The 19,770-nt window shown below is 40.4% G+C and overlaps 1 protein-coding gene across 3 annotated transcripts in view; it reads right to left on the reverse strand.

Moving 5' to 3' along the window:
• Positions 1 to 19,770, reverse strand: part of sbf2 (SET binding factor 2) — a 100,964-nt gene that overhangs the window by 32,752 nt on the left and 48,442 nt on the right. For all 3 annotated transcript variants that reach the window (XM_086183065.1, XM_086183056.1, XM_086183046.1), the window contains exons 7-17: positions 18,061 to 18,193; positions 16,736 to 16,844; positions 16,291 to 16,404; positions 15,728 to 15,805; positions 15,437 to 15,550; positions 14,494 to 14,622; positions 14,120 to 14,218; positions 13,823 to 14,027; positions 13,586 to 13,695; positions 12,385 to 12,534; positions 5,651 to 5,719 (exon numbers count right to left, since the gene is read on the reverse strand). In XM_086183065.1, coding sequence (XP_086039191.1) covers positions 5,651 to 5,719; positions 12,385 to 12,534; positions 13,586 to 13,695; positions 13,823 to 14,027; positions 14,120 to 14,218; positions 14,494 to 14,622; positions 15,437 to 15,550; positions 15,728 to 15,805; positions 16,291 to 16,404; positions 16,736 to 16,844; positions 18,061 to 18,193 — 1,310 coding nt within the window. The remainder of the gene's footprint in view (positions 1 to 5,650; positions 5,720 to 12,384; positions 12,535 to 13,585; positions 13,696 to 13,822; positions 14,028 to 14,119; positions 14,219 to 14,493; positions 14,623 to 15,436; positions 15,551 to 15,727; positions 15,806 to 16,290; positions 16,405 to 16,735; positions 16,845 to 18,060; positions 18,194 to 19,770) is intronic.

The following is a 19,770-nucleotide window of genomic DNA, read 5'->3' on the forward strand; positions in this document are numbered from 1 at the left end:
CATTAACCATGTGTGGTCTGCTCCCATGGACCTGACAGTAAATAATCTGCGTGCTGCAGTGCAGTGGTCGCCAACCGACGCATCTCTGACTGACATCGGGCCTTGGGCCAGGCTGTGTAAAACAGGTTGCCCCCATTTATCACGTTATTCAACATTAGTCACGTTCCACACATACACAGAGTATACAAGGGAGAGATGCTTGCACCTGACAGCTCTGATGCAGCAGCACTGTCATCGGAGGCCGAGGGATACGTAACCTCCGTGACTCAGGGCTCACAATGATGGTGAGTTTAGTTTTGATTTTCGAGTGTTTTCTACAGAAGGTTGAAGACTCTATTATGCTTTTACTGTGCCTATAACTGTACTATAAGGTGTGCAGTATATGGAGAAATGCATGGTTCATATGCTACAGTAGTAGGTGGTTATAAGGAAAAATACAAGTTTTAATCTAAATAGAATTTTCTAATGTGTGGTTTTTCATATTGAATCAGTGTTGATCTTGACCTGTGACCATCCAAACATGTTCAGTTCATCCTTGAATCTAGTGGTCATTTTTGAGTTATCTGATATCTCTAACATGATAGTATACTGTACAGCTACTGCTCTATTATTATTATTATTATTAGATTAAAAAATTGAAAGTGACCAAACCTGGTGCTGTGGATACATCGTCTCACTGCAGGCTGCCCACACGTGTCAAACTTAAGAGGATAAATGATATATAATCAGAAATAAATAGTGACACATATGCTAAAGCGAACTGCATGCCTTTTGTGTGGAGTGGTATGTGTTCTGTAGCAGATGATGTGGGTGTATTTGCCTGTGTATGTGTGTAAGCAATTTGTCAGTGTTGTCTACTCTCAGCCTGGTTGTACTTTTCTGACTTCTCAGATATGTGCAGGTCATTTTGACCGAGGTATAAAAATACAGTGATCTTACAGAGACATTCGCAAGACAGATGGGCAAGGAGGAGGACAGGGAAGGGGAGAATAAAGCAAAGGGAGGAGGAAAGGATATAAGGAAGTAAAGATGAAGGGGAAGGGGGGAGTATAGCACTCTCAGACCCATCTGGTTGTGTGACTTGACTCGTGAAGAGGAGGAATGTGGGGTTGAGGGTGAAAAACAAGCCAAAAAACCACAAGGGGAGACAGAAAGGAGAAAAGGCTGTGTTTAGGTCAAAAGGAAAGAGGCTATCGGGGTTTGGAATCTTGTTTTGAACTTTGGGACATGATCCCAAGGTTCATAGTATGATTGACTGCGGCCTCCAAACATCAGCTGGACATCACACATGTCAAACAGGTCTCCAAGAGACTGAGAGGTGGTGCGTGTTGTCACTGTAGGGGCCGTGTGCTGGTGAGTGAAGGCAGTCATATCTGATATGTCACCAGCCTTGAGGCGGCGACATTATTTAGAAGCGTTTTGAAAGAATTCACAGCATTCCTGAAGAGCAGATACAAAAAAACAACAACACTCATTATTTCTGGACAAGTTCTCTTTCGGAATGTGTTCCTGACCTGAACACAATCCATCTCCTCCTTCTTGCAATTCAACAGTCAGTCGAGTCAGTGTTTCGTGAGGAAAACTATTCATGTGCTGAAAAAGCTTAAATTAAAACAATCGATGAACAATATTCAGTCATGCAAAGGCCAGTTAGACTGAAAAACAAACCTATCATGGTATCTATAGGACATAATCCTGTAAAACACAGCGTACAAGTAACAAAAATGTTCCAAATCCAAGTAAACACAGATACGATAAGTCAAGAGCTGGACATCTCTGAGATATGCAAGGGGTCACCCAGTACGTCATTTTCCTCACTTCCTCGAGCTGCCAAATCTCCTCGTGCATAAACGACAGCTGAAAGAATGCTAACAGTCAAGTGCTCATCCACACTGGTGTTTGGGTTTCTCAGTTGATGTTGTAACCAATGTGATGTTCCCGAAACCGAGACATTTACTACGGCAAAACATTCAAATGTAAAACGAAATATTACACATGGCTGCAAAGGGCAAAATAACAACTGACTCAGATGTCAATGACATCCATTCATCTCCTGATAAACCCATCCATCAGTAGATAATGAATGCCAGAGGAACTGATCACAGATTAGGGAATCACAAAAAAATATAAAAGCTCACCTCTAACAAAGAGCCACTGTACAAAGGTCATGTGGCTTTTAGATACACTTTACCCACAGTAGACAAATGGCACCATCCATGCATGAGCTGGACTAAAAGATAGTTTGCAAATCAGTTTCACCTTCCTCTCTGTTGGATATTAACTTACATCTATCAAACGCTCATCCATAAGAGGGGTCAAGCAGAGGGGACACCGAAGAAATGGGAAAACCAGCTAAAGATAGAATGTGGGTCAATAACATAAGTTGTTCAGTGTCAACATATTGCAATAAAACTAAACACTGTCTGTCTCTGGCAGTGAGGACTCTGGGAGCAGACAGTTGTCGTGCGGTGGCGCTTCCCATGTTCTCTGACCAGGAGACTCAAGGGCCATGGGGACAGTACCAGCGTAAGCATGAACAGTGTGAGCTCGCCAAGTTCAGGCAAGAATACCAAACAGGGACTTGACCAAGGCCTGACTCGAGAACTTGGAAGACTTTGACATGTGGTGTCTGAACAGAGATTTTTTTTTTGTTTTTTCAACAAATGTTTGTCCTCTGCAGGACCAAAATAATCTTATTCCTGATTAATATTTGCAAAAAACTGGCCATATGACGCAGGCACGGATGGGTCTGCAACTGCTGATTAAAGAATAACAGAAATTGATTTATCCTCATATCTAAATGTCTTGCATCACGAGGAATCAAGAGGAATCAAGGGAATCAAAAGGAACACTCCTACTTCAGTTCAGTTTTGAGATAAACTGTGCAATGTGGTTCAAAATTAATTTGGATTTGTTTTTAAGCGTGTCAGAGCAGGACATCGTTTTAAGCAGGTCAATGATTTGATTTTCAGCACAAAAAACCTGCTGACTTCGAAAAACTTGACATCAATGTCACATTTCCTCATAATACTTACAAGTAGTCCAGCCCTCTGGAACAATGAGTTAATCCATTATGATCTTATTGAAATCAAAATATGCACCTCAGGCTTTATTAGCAGTTTGAACACCGAGATGTCAAAGTCGATCAGTCCGACTTTAGCTCAGCTGTGAAATGCAGGCTGATCGCTACGTTTAACATCCAAGAAGACAGCTCTTATTAAAAATATGCATTTCGAGCGACAGCACGACAATAATTTTGACCACATGTTCCATAACAATGGTGTCGCGACAGGTTTTTAAATTAACAACCGAATATATAAAAGTCACAAAGGAGCCCTGTACTGTATTTCCTGTGATTTTCCAGGCAGAACTCCCAACAATGTCCCAGCGATTCCTTCTGGGGTGAAAAGAAAACAGCACCACAAAGAACTGAGTTTCCTCACTCAGTTCCACTCACAAACATTAATTATTTTCAGTGACTTTCAGTCTGGCTGGATTCAAGTGCTGGTGGCTGCTCATTTGTCAACTGTTTGCAAGTGTCGCAGTTGTATAAAGAGTGTCTCTGCCTATGTTGATGTCATGTTAGAAAGGACACAGAGGCATTGGAGAGGTCTTTTGAAACATGAGATACTACATTATGAATATTTTAAATGCTTGTTAAAACAACTGCCAGCTCTCTTAACTCATCCTGTTATGCTTGCTGAAGTGTGGTGGTGCATATTGTTCTTTGTAACGCATCCAACTTATGAGACCAAACTTCAAAAGTAACATTATATAATGCACGCATTTGCTCATGTGGAAAATAAAAGAAGCTGGATGGAGATGTAAAGAACTATGTTAAACAGTTTAAGGGATCAATGGCGAGAATTCTGCATCAGTGCGTTTCAATCCACACCCAAGATGACAGCTGCTGGGAACCAACAAGGATGCTCCATTACCAAACTTTGTTTTTGTCACTTTCCACTGCATGATCTTTACGCCACTAAACCAGAGATTACAGAATTTTTTTGGCACTTCCCCTCCTGACCTAAGTTCACTTTTCACTCTTTGGGTAAGGCAGAACTCAATCTCGTCATCGGTTCCAATCATTCGTAATTAACCAAAAAATGTGTGCTGCAGTCTCAAAATATACTTCCTTCTTCTAATTCATCATTTCTGTTATTCCAGCAAAATCAGTATAACATTGCTTCATAGTGACTAACACAGGAAAGTTGTTATTTTTATGAAACAGAGGTATATGCCTGTGAAATGATGCAACAAATCTGCGCAGCGCTAGAAACACTGCCATTATTGATTAACATCCAACACTGGCCACACTAAAAGCAACCATCACAAACAGTTTATCTGAGTGAGTTACATCAGCTTGTGGCATGTGAACAGCATGAGTCATGTGGTGCCAGACAGCAGGCCAGGTCCCAGTCCGGCCCATCGGGGTATGGCACTGGTACCCAACAAAAAGCCAATGCGGACAGTTGTGTCTGTCCCCATAGCAACAGGCGAGCTGCGGGGACATAGTTGCGGTGAGCCCTGCAGCTCCCCTCTGTTGATAGTGTGGTTTGGAAAGCAAAGGCCACGGCTAGTTGTCTGCACTCAAAGGCTACAACCTCTTCTGCACTCCAGAGTCAACAAGACTCTCTAGATTTTTGAGGCTGATCTGATATGAAATTTGGAGAGGTACAAAAAAATATCTGATATTTCACTTCTTTCCGTGAACATAAAACTAAAATACTCCGTTGCCAGTGTTCCCTTTTCTTTATTTTTTTGGAAAGTTTTGGGCCTATGACGTAGAACAAAATCCTACATGTCACAGGTGGAAACTTTGCTTTTCTAAATGACTTTAAAAAAAAAAAAAGCAGTTCATCGAATTTCATAAAAAGTTCATGCACTTTGTGATTAAGTTTGGTTGTGGCAACTATTTAAAGTTGGAAAATAAAAAGACCTTTCACTTGCAAGAAGAACATGCAGAGATATGTGTCTGAAATGAGGGTGATGGCAGGCTGTGACATGAGGGCAAAAAAAAACAAACGAGAGCAGTAACTTAATAGGGATCTTGATTGAGCTGCTGAGTACAGGTTCATACACAATTTACCAACAGATTTCCATGATTCTGCCATATGTTCTCTAAAGTCCCTGCTTGCAAGTGAAAAATAAGTATAAAAATTCATTTCAAAATTTACCACAGTATATTTAACTAGAATGACAATGAAGACATAATGACAGTCTTAGGTTTGCTACAAAATAAACATGAAACAATGAACCAATATAGACTCATCATAGTGGTTCTTGACTGAACCACATATACTGTACTCTAATGTTAGTACGCAGATATTTGTAAGGGAAAACAACATTTCCAAATATGTCAAGCTTTATTTATTTTACTTAACATTTCTCCAGGCCTGGAAATTGCAATTTTCCAATTCGATAACTTTTCCAGTTTTTTTTTTTTAATGACGATATAAAGCTCATGAGTAGTCCAATTTGACGCAAGCTTTAGTGTGGACTGAATGAACAAAGAAGCGTGTCTGACTCTGGAAAGAGGAGAAACAGCAGCACGTCGCAGCAGTACATTGATGCTTAAGAGAGACAATTTGAGAAAGACAAGCCTTAAATTGAACCCACACACCCATATCTTTCTTTTTAATTTCCTTACCCTGTAAAAGGCTGTAGACAGGGGCAGCAGTGCAGCAGCTACTGTGTATTCCTCCGAGCTGGAACAGTCCTGTGGGTTAAACAACGGGGAACAAGTGAGAGCAGGGCAGCACACAGCAGGATGCATGTTACATGTTACATGGCTGCATTAACACCTTGCTCTTCAGTGGAGGCCCAAAGAAAGCATGTTCCCAAAAGTGAGGTCTGTCACTCACTCACTCTCACACACACACACACACACACACACACACACACACACACACACACACACACACACACACACACACACACACACAAGGGCCTGACAGAAAAACTGCTTGTCTGTCAGTTTTAGTGAGTTGACAAGGAACCATTGCTGTAATGTGTTTGTTTTTTTTCATGTGTTAATGAAACAGATGAGGAAATGTGTCTTCCAGCAAGTGACTGATAAAACTACAGGTGGGGGTGGGAAAGAATCTGTCTGAGGCAAACAGAACTTCCTGTTACATTAAGACACCCTGTTCCTGGTAAATGTCAGAGAAAAACTCCAGAAAAAGGTTTCAAAGACTCGCTGTGCCCTGCCCCAATGTCTAACATATGCTTTCAATAGCCTTATATAATCCCAAAAGAACAAAAGTGCAAAAGAATGCACCGGTCTCCAATTTTCGTTTTGTTTTGCAATCTTTGAACTACACTGCCATATAAGTCACATGATGTATCATCAAATTCATAAACTGCTATGTCCACTTATCAAGCACACACAACTAGTTAGAAAACAAATTGAAATCTCTTTTTATATTTTGTTTAAATCAAAGAGCAGTTGTGAAATAGTCTGTATTTGACACACTAAAGCCGTACAAAAGTCATACCTGCCAACATTCCAGTTTTTCCGGAGTTTCTTCCAAATTTCAAGACCTTCTCCAAGCACTCTCACTATTTTATTTTATTTTTTTTGTCTCTTCTGGGAATCTTCCTTGATTTACATGGGGCCTTGAACTTTTATTATCAGTGCTTGTCATGTGTGTCTGATGTTACAAATCTATGAAACAACATACACACACAATCCTCATACTACATATAATTTGAACTCATCTGTCACACTAAAACCTGGCAACACAAACTGACTCTGCGCTGGATGAATTAGCTTGCTAATTTAGCTTTTGTCAATATCAGGGCAGCATGGCGTTGTACCTAAAAAAACAAGTAAGTCTCCAAATTTAAGCAGAATTTAGCTGAAAGACATAGTCAAGGGCCAGTTCAATAACTAGAGCTGTGAATTTATTTAAAAAAATGTTATCAACTGAGTCACAATATTTTTAGATGAAAAGAGTAGTATTTAGATATTAAGTTAGTACACAAATATATGTGTGGGTTTTGGAAAGCAAGAAAACCAGTTAAAGGCATGATTTTCTAAAAACTTCATTAATATCATCTGAGTTTAGACTAGAATCTCAATTGCAGAGCAAAAAAGTCTCGGGCAGTGTTGTGCTTGATTCACTTGGTCAATTCCAGAGCTGAATACAAGAGTGAGCAGCGAGTGACTGCTCCTTCCTTGTGAGAGACTCACTCAATTTTGAGTTCCACAGTGTTTGCTGGATAGATTGAAATTCCTGACCATTTGACAGAACACGGCTAAAGGGCAGTCAAACCTAGTGGGATCTGTTAGTGTGTGTTGCATTAGGACGCTCTTCCTACCTTCTGCTAAACATCCATGTTTGAAAGAGAAGTCACAGTCAACCTTGGTCTTCTGATAACTTTCCTTAAAGTTAAAATGAACTCATTACCTATGTTTCTGAGACTCATATAAAATCCCACATGTTGAAACCTAAATATTTGCAGGTTTCCAGGATTTTTCTATTTTCCAGGTAGAAGAGGCGGCACTTTCAAGAGGGCGAAATTAAGATGAAGAGTACATTAAGAGGTTTAGAACAGGGGACTTAGGGGCCCAGACAAAAACTTTAAGAGATCACAGTGAACCATGAGAACAGGAGAAAAGTTGGACTCTGAAGTACTTCATTCACAGGAAATTGGTACTTATCTGAGCTGAGCTTTGTTGGGATTTATTTGTTGAACTCTAGTGAATGAGCATGGCCAGAGGAAACCTGAATTAAGACCATGTACAAACAACTGCACTAATTCTGACATACCCCCACCCCTTCCTAACACCTTATTTCTTTAGATGTCAAGTGAAAATGCACACATTCAGAAGTCTGCAGGTCAGGATTTGAGTTTTTCTAAACCTGCAACACACTACAGGAGTGTTTAATGTTGGTGAGATAAGAAGAATGCTTCGCTTTCTGATAGTGGCCTGTAATGGGGGCCTCTGTTACTGCCATTACTCACGAGATGAAAAAAAAAAAAAAACAACAAAAAAAAACCCAACCAAAAAAACACAAGAATGTACAGAGAAGAGAAAATGCAAAACACAAGTTCCCCAGCTACAGATGAAAGTCAAACCCCCTGCAGAGTGATCAACACAGTTTCTGTTTTATTTTTCTTGTCACTTGCATTTTTCTTTGTTGCGATAAAATGTCCCACTTTGGATCAGCACCAAAACACTGTTTACCAGCAGGTCGCGGAAGTTCACGGAGCCAAGTCAAAACAGAACAGCAAGTGGAAATGCTCACGCAAAATAAAAAAAAGGTGGATATTTAACAAAAAAAGAAAAAGAAAACGAAAAAGAAAAAACGACTGGAGTTCAGTATATCACCTCATCCGTTCCCTGGAGCAGAAACATGAGGTTTTCCATACAGCAAGAGGCCATCAGTCCCAGTTCAGATACGTAACGTCACAAGCTTTGACCTGATATCAAAGCTGCTTTAACATGTCACATTTCATGTTGAGTAGACGTTATCAGGTTTACTTAAGCTAACCTTGTTATCACCTGAAAACTCCATCTTAATGTACTGAAACCAGGACTGATGACAGCTCAAAAGCTTTGGAGATGAAATAACAAAGGGGACTGATAAGCTGTAACCTCCACAGCAGACGGAATGAAAAGTGAAAGTTGAGAAGTCAAACAGAGCAGCAACACATGAGGAACTAGACTAGGGGTGCCCAAGCTGCAACTACTGGAGAGCCAAAACGGAAACTTAATGGAGTAAAATACTGTGTTATTAAAATACAAAAGGTATAATAAAATTAACATATATAGCTTAACAACTTGACTCTGCATGCTTCAGTCCCAATAAAATATAATTTTCTATGGTGCTTCTACGATACCAAATGTAGATAACCAGGAGAACACAAATGTGCGGAAACATACTAAAACCAGTTCTTTACTTAAGCCATGGCATGTATATTCCAGACTGATGTCCTGCACAAAGTGTTCCCTCCTCTGACTGATCTAATAAAAAAAAAGTACATTACAAAGAAATAGTTGGATTTACAGTATATCTTTTATCTTTTTTGTGTGAATTATTAAAATGTTTTTATTATTACAAATGTGTTCTTAACCTCAACTTGTTGAAGGCAGGCCAATTTGGGCTTGGGGGGCCCACTTTGGGCAGCCTTGAAACAGACAAAGGTGAGTGTATTGTATTGGGACTGAGCAGGCAGGACAGATCCACACGGTGCAGGGTGGGGAGAATGTGTTAGTTTATTTGGAAGTTCAAGGATTGGCGGAGAAGAGGACAAGGACATCCCGCTGTTGTCCTTTCCTCCTATTATTTACTGTATTTCTCACCATTCTTGGCCTCATACTGGAAGCAGCATACAGGCTATGATGACTAACGCAGCTATTCTATCTCAGACACGTATACAGGAGGCAAAAACAAGAAGGTTGAGCATGTGACAGAAATGCAAGAGGATGTGAACAAAGAATGACTTCCTGTATGCTCCTGAGAGTTTTGCACTACCTGGGAATGCTATAAAATGAAGTGGCACTCATGCCATGCTTTAACAAGACTTGAGTGGTGAAATCGCTCAGCTCATAGGTGTTTACTGTGAACTTGAAACCTGCATCACTAATAGGAGAGCAAGCTGCATATTGGAAATGTGATGAGGACATGTTTACCTGGCCATGCTGGACATCCTCGAAAAACAGACATCTTAACATGGGAATGATACCCAGTTGTGATTCCCACTGACCACGTTACATAAGGCAGTCCATCAAGGCCATGAAGACAGATGGAGCCTGTGTTCTCACAGAAAGGGGCTAATTTATGTTCTGAAAAAATGTACAATGAAATCATCTATTCACTAAGAAAGAAGATGTTCTGAGCAGCAGGGCAAATGTGACATGGAGTGAAACTATTTGACAAGTTGCCATAGTCTTTCAGGCTCCGGGGGGGGGGTGGCAAAGGGTACAGACTCCACTTCATCGGTCGTCTGTAATTCAGACTGGAGGACAATCAGATTAATTGGCTTCCTAAAAACACGTTTGTAAGGTGTGTTCTTGCAGTGTTCCATGTCAAGTTCAAGATCATGTGGAACGTATGGACCCCATGAAACTCCCACCCCAATCCTCTCACAGTAAACTGCCGTTGCGCGTGTGTTTTTGAGCACCATCATGAGGCCCTCAGCCATGAGAGAGCAGAGCACAGAGGGCTCATAATCCTATCTGACAGGAAATGTTTGGGATGCCAGGATACATCCACAGCAGGACTCATTCCCCCACATGGCTTGTGCAAGAGCTAGGACGCTGAAGACTGCGTGCGCACACACGCATGCACACACAAATAAATGTGCAATTAGCTCAAATACCTTCATGGGGGTCGTTAGTGTGAATGATTCATGGTAGAGGAACAGAACAGATAAGGATAACAACCACTGTTTAAACAGGAAAAATGTGTTACCGTAAACTTTTTCAAACTCAATCCAGAGAATGTTTCAACATTCCTTCCGAAGACTGGCAAACTATAAAGAGCAACTATACGAAAGCAAAACAATGTCCTGACAAGGTACAGGACCACCTGATTCTAATATCCTAACATTTGACCTATTGTACATTTTTACATACCACTACCTGTCCTGCAAACGTTGATTGCAACCAGAAAACTCTTTTGTAGCCCGTGGGTGACAGTTTAATGATAAATGTTGCAAATGGTCTCATAATGATGATGTCATTGTGAGTCAATGTGTCACATCAACACTGATGCCAGAAATCCTAATGAGGCATCATGCTGTCATTGCACAAAGAGCAAGCAACATTTTTTACAGAATAGGTCACTTTGGCTTCATGAGGAACTGAGCACACACCCACACCCCCCACACACAACTGTGATAGCATTTTGGGGGTCTTACGTGGCTGGGCGTTGAGAGAAAGGGCAGATTGCAGGATATGTAAGTAATTACTGGCCCAAGAAGCTTCTATTTATATTTCTTTTACAGCTCATCTGAGACAAATCCTTCAAAATCAAGCTGATGGGAGAAATGAAAGTCCAGAACAAACTGCTCGCTTCAATCTAAAAGAAATAGAAGGGATTACAAACCATGCACAATAAAACAAGCTAACAAAAACCTGTCCCATAGAGGCTGATCGTGTCTGTTTACCAGAAGTTCACCAAATCTCTTCTCCATGTGTTAAATTATGACTTTTTTCCACGTGTGGCTGTGAGTCTCGAGGGTTATTCTACAGCATGCCGGCAGGAGTCAGATTATTAAGAAGAGATCAATTCAGCAAAGATGATGAATTACTGTGTTAATACCCCCTGGTATCTGTAACATCTGCATTTTTTTTCCAGATGTGCGTGACAAGTTTTTAAAGGTGTCCTTCATTAAAAGTGTGTGTGTGTGTGTGTGTGTGTGTGTGTGTGTGTGGATGTGTGTGTGTGTGTGTGTGGGGGGTGCTTATTTTGTGCACCACCAATTTCATATGCAGTTTTTAAACATAAAAAAAAAAAATCGAAGGACTTTTTAATCTTAGGCTTTTTATTGTCTGCCTGCAACGAGGGACGCCTAACTCCATTTGCAAATCAATAGTTTTTCCATGTACACAGGCCATCAGCACTGCACTGACCGAATGAAACGTCAAACGTTCTTGTGAGTTCCTGGCCTGGGCAGATGGTGCTTTCTATCACTTGGGGAGGAAAAAGAATGACTGGAATCTAAAGTCACTCCATAAAAGCTGCACTCTGCAAGGACTGCTTAAAATGATTCAAATCCCTGGAAAGGGGCTGATTCAAGGCAGTAAAACATGAAGAACTCTCAATAAAGTCTCGTCTGCTCTGGTTGAGTGAAGCCTTATATTCCCCCTTATGAGCTGCACAAAAACATCACTTATTGTGACTCCTCCTAGTGCCCTCACGCCCTCGGCTACATTTCAGACATGCTATTTAATTGATAAACAATGAGCAGTATTGTTAGGAGTCATTTATGACATGCTGCCAGACTTATGTAAACAAAGACGAAGTTAAATAACGGAAAAGATGCAAAAGATGAAGAGCAGGGTTGAACTGCAGGTTATGTGTGGAATAGCCCAACTTACATCTTGGTTTGGCTCAACTACAATTAGACCTGTTGATCATCAGGCCATTATTCACTCACCAATGCCTGCTAAACAATGAAGCAAGGCTTGTATGAGATACTTAAAATAGTGTAGAAGTCAAAAATCCAACATGGCTGCAAATTGAAGTAACAAACATTGACAAAAATGACAGATATCAAGCTGAGTCCAGTCACATGGACAAACATAAAGATGCTGCTGTTGGTTGCCAGGTGCTACATGCAAGTTCATGACCTGTAAAGATCCTGGGTGCATGTGATGATTGAGGTACGTGATTCATATTCACATGGTTTCTCTGTATTGAATATTACCTGGAGCGCACAATTCATCATCCGAATGATGTAGTCAAACTGCTGGTGGTCCAGTATGGCACGATTTTGCTGGACATGAAGACTCAGCTCCTCGGTCAGACATTGGCGAGCTGCTTTGCCTTTGAGGGCGCGCAAAGCAGCTGGAAGAGTCTGTTAATAGACAGATGGACAGAGAATGTTTAGGGTTAAGAAACACTTCACATTGCTTAATCCTATCCATCTGAATAGTACCTCCACAGAGGAGGTTATGCTTTCACTTGTGTCAATTGGTTCATTTGTTTGGATTATGTAAGATTACCACAAACATTTTCAATTGGCGGAGGGCAGCATAAAAGCCAAGGAAAAGGCTATTAAATTTAGGAGCAGATGGAATTAACATAGCAAAAGAAAAAAAACAACTATTTTGTCATTGACTGCGGCATAGAGCCCTAGTAGTTGCCCTATTGAACCACGTCTTTAAAATTAAAAAGGTTGTGGTTAATTAAAAAAGAACAATGACAGATACAACGATTAACACACTAGCTGGACTGGAAAGCATCTTGAGAAAGATGGCTTTTTTTTTTTCTTGCTGCTAACTGATGAAAAGACCAGATTAACATCACAAAGTTAAAACAATACGTACTGACACAGGATTCCCAGAATTTACTATGTATGGTTAATAGCATTCACACTGACCATTTGGCAGTGCAGGATTTAGAGTCTCATTGGGAGTTATGCATGAATGTTATGCATTCATTTACACAGAAATGCAGGCTTGGATTATATAACTCCTATATGAAGCCAGTGGGATGCATAAAGCATAACTGGCCAACTAAACATGTTCTACACACTGGATACATACTGGGGCTAATGTTCACCTGTAACCTCACAAGCGTACATGTGGGACACAGTGAGGAAAAAAAGACATCCTAATCAAATACAAAAACAGAAGCAAGGCCTGATTACACTGGATGTTAAGATGACCTGCTATGGGACTTTAGCAAGACAACAACAACATGGGTTTATGGTGTGCCTGATTACCACCTTATTCTGACTGTGAGATGTGTGTGATGCCAGCTGGGAGACATTGCGTTGACAAAAGTGTAGAGAGATCTACAACTCTACCACAGCCTGCTGGATGAGTGCAACCCAAAGGACGGATTCCTGCAGCCAATGAGCCCTCTGAAAATGAATTCTCTCCCTCGATGAAGGACAGTTTCACCTTTTCAGTCTCCAGGGTCTTGTTGTCAAAGATGAAGGAAATGCAGTTCCTCACCACCTCTAGCCTGCGAGCGCTGTTAAAAACGGAGCCGATCTTACCCATGATGGATGCTGGACCGCACACACAAACAAGATTGTGTGAGAAATCAATGCACAGACAAAACAGATTTTATGAGTTACAGACAGATTCTTCTGGGTCATTCTGGGGTCTGATCATAAAGCAGCATATGGTCCGTACCGACGGGTGGTCCAGCTGGTACAACACACTTCTTCTCAGTTCGTGTCGATGGAGGAGCATTGGTGTGCTTTGCCACACCCTCCTGCACCAGCATCTCCACCTTATCATCACCCAGCAGGGGGAAAGGTACCTGGTGCACCCGCAGGTGAGATCCCTCTGATGGCCGAGGCACTTTCTGGAAAGCCATATGGGGGTTTGGGTTCTCCTGCAAGTACATTTGCCGATACATATCATAAAAAAATGAGAATATTTGTCTTCGTCAACAGTACAACATACACAAATGAACAATGATCTTACATTTCTGTACAGCTGCTCGGAGAGTTCCCTGATGTGCTTCTGTAGCTTTACAGGGTTGACCTCCTCCGCCCTAAAGCTGTCTATGTCTAAGGCCACCAGCTGCAAAACATAGAATAAACAAACAAATAAATTAAAAAAAAAACCATTAACATACAGAGTAAAATGGGATTTGATCATCTGGCAGAAAGCATTCAAAGTTTTTATTGATGAACAGTATTTTGATACTGACCTTATCAAGCAGTAAGAGTATCAACCAGATGTGACCAGCACATGTTCAAAACAGTTTCTACGTCATTTCAGTATAAAAGATGGTGTAAAATGCCTCATAGGTGTTGAGAGGTGAAGTGGTGTGAAGCTATGTTACAGTGCAGTACCTCATCAAAGAGATCGCAGGCTCGGTAAGGTGGACCTCTCTCTGAGACAAAGCCAGCGAAGGCCATACCATCCAAAACCTTGGTCAGGAAATCATTCTCTATGAGGCCTCGCTGGCCCAGAAAGGCAGTCTGGATCATGTCAAAATTACAAAAGTTAATCTCACTAAGATACAGCTGATACAAAATGTTCCATATGGCTATCATGCAGCAAACATTAACTAAACTACTATAAAAAATAAATATTTTTTGCACGTTAAAATCTGCCATAAATATCTCAAAAACACCTAAGACAAGTATTTTTAATGTTGAAATCAAGGTTAAGTTCTTCAGAGAATGCAAAAAGGCAAATAAATCTGTTTCTAAATGACTACATGCAAATGAATTTAATTTACTTTATGTGTAATTATTTGAGCTTGTGGCTGGAGGAGATAAAACAAACTTCACTCAAGCCTTCCCCACTCAGTGATTCCAGGCAAATAAGCTGCTTCATAATGGAATCCATGTGGGGTACTTTGAGGGTGATGTGATGAGGGGTTACCATGGATACACCACAGACACGAACAAACAAAAATCCCGGTGCAAAACAAAAATGTAACCCTAATATGTTTCATATGGCTTATTGCCGGGCCTTGCCTAAGGCCTAAAGTGAGAGGACTGTGTCCGAGGTTTGCAAGAAACAGTATCATGACGCAGGCACATTTAAAACAACATGCATGAACAGACACACACACACACACACACACACACACACACACACTGACAGGTTTATCTATTTCAATGTAATTCCACCCTCACTGCTGGTCTCTAGCTAAAACATTCCTGGCAGATTAAAGGAACAATGTGTTTACTGAGCAGTTTAATCAAAGGGTCACAATGTGGAAAAATACCATTTTGTGAAAATTTTGAATGCTGCACCAGGAATTTCATGCCGTCGTTATTTTACCTTGTGAAAGTGAATAACAGGTTCGGAATGGATGCGGATGAGCTGCAGGCAAGACCTGTAGCCCTGGAAGAGTTGTGCAAACAGCTTGAGAAAGACAGCCCTCACCTCCTTGTCCTGGAAAAACACACACACACACACACACACACACACACACGTACACACACGTGGTGCGTTGTTTTATCTTTAGGGTAACAGGTTACAGTCAGTTAGTGCTGTAACACCAAAATTTCTGGGATGAGATGCCATTTCTGTGAAAAGGAGGAGGAGGCATGTGATAGGACACTAACTTACCAATAACTTTAGGTTGGAGGGTGCAGTGCGAGGCGGAGGGAACGCATTGTCTGCTATCTCCAGATCTGGGTGCAAAACCTAAACAGAGAGTGAGTTTATCTGCAGATTATTTATTGGACTGTCACGCAGGAGTTACTCTTATCAAGAGAAACTTTTAACAAATGCAACATTCCTCGAATGTGATGAGAAGATTTAATGGAAAAATAAAGAGCATCAGTTTTATTGAGAGGTCAATAAAGCTTGTCTGGGGAAAACAATTCAAGTTCAACAATCCTCGAATGGGTTGTTTTTAATGCTTGTGTATCTGTGTGAAAGATGAACTCCTCGACATGTACTGATTCTAAAAAAGACACGCATGTTATTTGGTGTTTGATTTTAGGTTTGTGAGGACCGTTAGAGGAAATAATGACACTTCCTTCCACAAAGGGCAGTTTGAGGTTTATGAGTAGACTTTAGGTTAAGTTAAGGTAAGGAAGTGGCCTGTGCCGTCGTGGTTTACCTTGGGTGCAGTTTGTCAATGATTGTCCTCACAAAGATGGCTGTGCAAATATGTCTTTGCTTACCAGGGACAGAGCAGTCTGTGTTTGATGTAGCAGAGGTTCGGGGAGGAGAGACAAGTGGATGCACTCTGGGATTTTGATTGTTCCTCCATCCAAGTCAACAATAATAACATCCAACTGGTGAACACACACAAAACACTGACAGGTCAGGTGGTTTGAACGCAGCAGGAGCGAGGACCGTGAGGAAAAACACGTAGGCCTGGTGAACCAAAACCAGCTAAATCAACATTTAGTGGAAGGGCAGATGACTTAATGCTCAAGTGTAAAAAAAAAAAAAACCCTGAAAGCAAAGAGCTGGTGAAATTGAGTCTCTGTTTCAGGTAGGTAACCACGGATCAACACTTGGGATTCCAGTATTTGTTAATAGCTGTCGAAAGAAACTAAGCTATCTATTATCTTTAGCTGTAAATGCAAGGGAGAGATACCAATATTACACATCGGTACCCACCAGATCCTGGATCTCAGTCTGAAACATGGAATGCACTCCGATGATGAAGGGAGTGGGTGAGCTCAGCACCTCCAACAGCCGTGAAGGAAGAATAGGGATGTATGGGTAACTAATCATACAAGAGACAGATGATAAAGTGTAAGTACAATATGACAAGAAAGAACTGTAAAATGAAAAATACTTTCCTGCAGGGAAATGTTTGTTTGAATTCACCTTATGAGAACATGGCCACTAAAATGAGTAAACACACTATTTGTGATAAGAGACTGCATGTGGAACTCAGATGATTATAAACTTTGCAATGAAACTGCTTACAAGCCCTGGAAATTTTATATCATCATCGTTTACCAGAAAGACCAGCACCCAGCAGGAAAAATCAGACATCATCTTTGACTAGAGGTAAAAAGGATGTGAGTAAGTAAGTAGAGTGATGAACGATAGACAGACAAGTAATTACTTCAAGTGGGTAAATAGATAAATAAGTAGGATGTAGAAAAGATAATTATTGCTGTTCATTTGCAATACACTAACTGAGCCTCAACATACAGGATTATGGGATGCAGAGAAAAGAAAAAGTTTAGATGAAGCAAACCGGATGACCAAATACTAAAATACCAGGATAAGAGTGACTGGGGAAGTAGAGCAGGCTGCTTGATGGCAGACTCAAGATTTGGTCCCATACTTAACACAAACAATCCCAGATTCAGTGTCTTTCAATAAACAGCCACTTGCTACAGAAATTGCGATGTGCTTACCAGCAAAATACAAATTTTGGTTCATCCATCCATCCATTTACTCTACCACTTTTCTGTTAAGGGTCACGGGGAGCTGGAGCCCAGCTGACATTGGGTGAGAGGCGGGTTTCACCCACCCCCCAGTCCGCAAACTTTAATTCACAAATTCTAAACGAATGTTTATCACTTTATAAGGAAGACATTTTGACATAATGCTTTAGGAAAATGGCAAGTACATAATATATTCCCTATCATATATCATCTGTTTTAGTGCTATTGGGTGAACACAATAATCTGGCACAATGCACTTATTTCATAAATATATAACTGAAAAAAAATGACTCAGACTTCCTTCTCAAACTAATTTCCTGTCAGATGGACAGTGATTAGTGCAATTTTGGACAGGGAAAGGAAATTAGTCACATGTAAAATTTCTTCAGAAACAGCGTGTTGGAGAATTCATAATCTACAGAAGTTATAAATCAAGTAGCAAACATCTCCAGGAAATGCAGCCGTTTCTGGAACTGAATAAAGCAATTAACAAAGTTAATCATCAGATTCCCCAATCACAGGGGTCAAACAAATACTTACCTGTATTTAAGGGGAAACATAAGAGCTTCCAGGGCACGACATGCCTCTCCAAGCCTCTGGTAACTGGTGGAGTGGAACAAAACTTTGTGTTCTGTCAGAACCGCAGAAAACAGGCTTAGCACATTTTGGATTCCTGGATGGCGGAAACAAGAGAATATGAAATTAATGAGGAATTTGTTGAAATGAGTCTGCCACATTGTTTCAGATCATTCATCAAACAAACATTCAAATCTATTCTTGGGGGATTGTGAACCTTAAACACAGATTAAAACAAACAACATTCCTATGGGAGAGCTGAGCCTATTTATAACGGCTTAAATAGTAAGTACCAACATTCGTAAATATACAGTATTCTGTAATTTTGGCAATGCTACGCAGAGAAACCATACCAGTCATTATACCCACGGTTGTTGTGCTACTACTGTACATCAGATTTTTTTCAAAATACTCAGTTCTGTAAAAACAAATGATGTATGGATCAATAATCTGCAGATTGGCTTTACACAATTCATTCAAACTAACTTTTTAACTATTTTTACATGTCAAAATAAAGTAACATCTGTGAGAAAGCTGTCTAAAACATCCAAAAACCTGAGCTGTGCCAATCAGGAGTAAGTTCCAAGTAACTGCTCTCCACTGATTTTTAAACGTAAGCATGTTTCTTGTGTTCCTCCGCTTCTGTTCACTTCCTGCCTGTTGGATTTATGTTGCAACTGTGTGGCTGTGATTTTAGCCAAGACATGTTAAAACAGATCCATCTATACATTTGACACATTGCTGCAAATGATTTCTTGTACGACACAGTTCAATGCTTCAATACCTTCATGTATTAGTGATGCTGAAAGATCATTACCAATAGCAATGACAAATAAATGGCATCATGAGCCTGTTTGCTTGGTTATTATACAAATACAAACAAATTACTGATTATTTTGTGATGTGTATTTCTCAATTCAAACATTCAAACAAACTAGCACTAAAACCCCCACAAAAACAAACCTTTGCAAAGTATTTTTTTAAATAACATTTTTTTCAATTCAATAAATAGCAATAACAAAAAATATCTTACAGAAAACCTCTTTTTGGCAATATCTAAGCAGTCTAACTCGAAATAAAAGATTTTAGTTTTTTTAGTTTTTTTTTTCTTTACTGTTATATAATATCACAAATGATGTCAATAATCACACAGCATTTTTGTGCCAGTGCATCTGTCATAACTGGACTATGTGCGCACTTTACCACTTAAAAAGTAACATTATTTATGAAAGTATGATTTATGAAAGTGCTGAGTCAATCCAGACAACAACCCTGATGAGCGTTATAATCACGGAACGCGATCGGTGACATGTACACGGCTATTTACAGCCACGTAACCTGCTGGACCGTGATAACACATTTTCACAAGCACATGCGAGCAGTTCATGTGATCCGCTGGATGTAAGCCTATGGGAAAAGACCTCTCGGAGAGGAAATCACAAATTCTCATATGGTATAAATAATGTTTCAAATACCTATGAAACAATAAGGAAGAATTCTAAGTTTACAGTTCCTGTTATTGTTTCCCTTTGAGCAACTGACAGACCAATTCATCACACATCGGAGCGATTAAGAGAGGAACCCTGGCAGACGTATCCGTGCCACTGGGGGCGCATGGGTCTGGATGTTTGGCTGCGTGAGAGGAGCATTTCACTGATAAACAGGAAACTGAGC

Source organism: Aulostomus chinensis, chromosome 2 (genome assembly GCF_037954235.1).
Source record: "Aulostomus chinensis isolate RoL2024-O1b breed Wild chromosome 2, RoL_Achi_v1.0, whole genome shotgun sequence".
In the NCBI taxonomy this organism is placed as follows: Eukaryota; Metazoa; Chordata; class Actinopteri; order Syngnathiformes; family Aulostomidae; genus Aulostomus; species Aulostomus chinensis.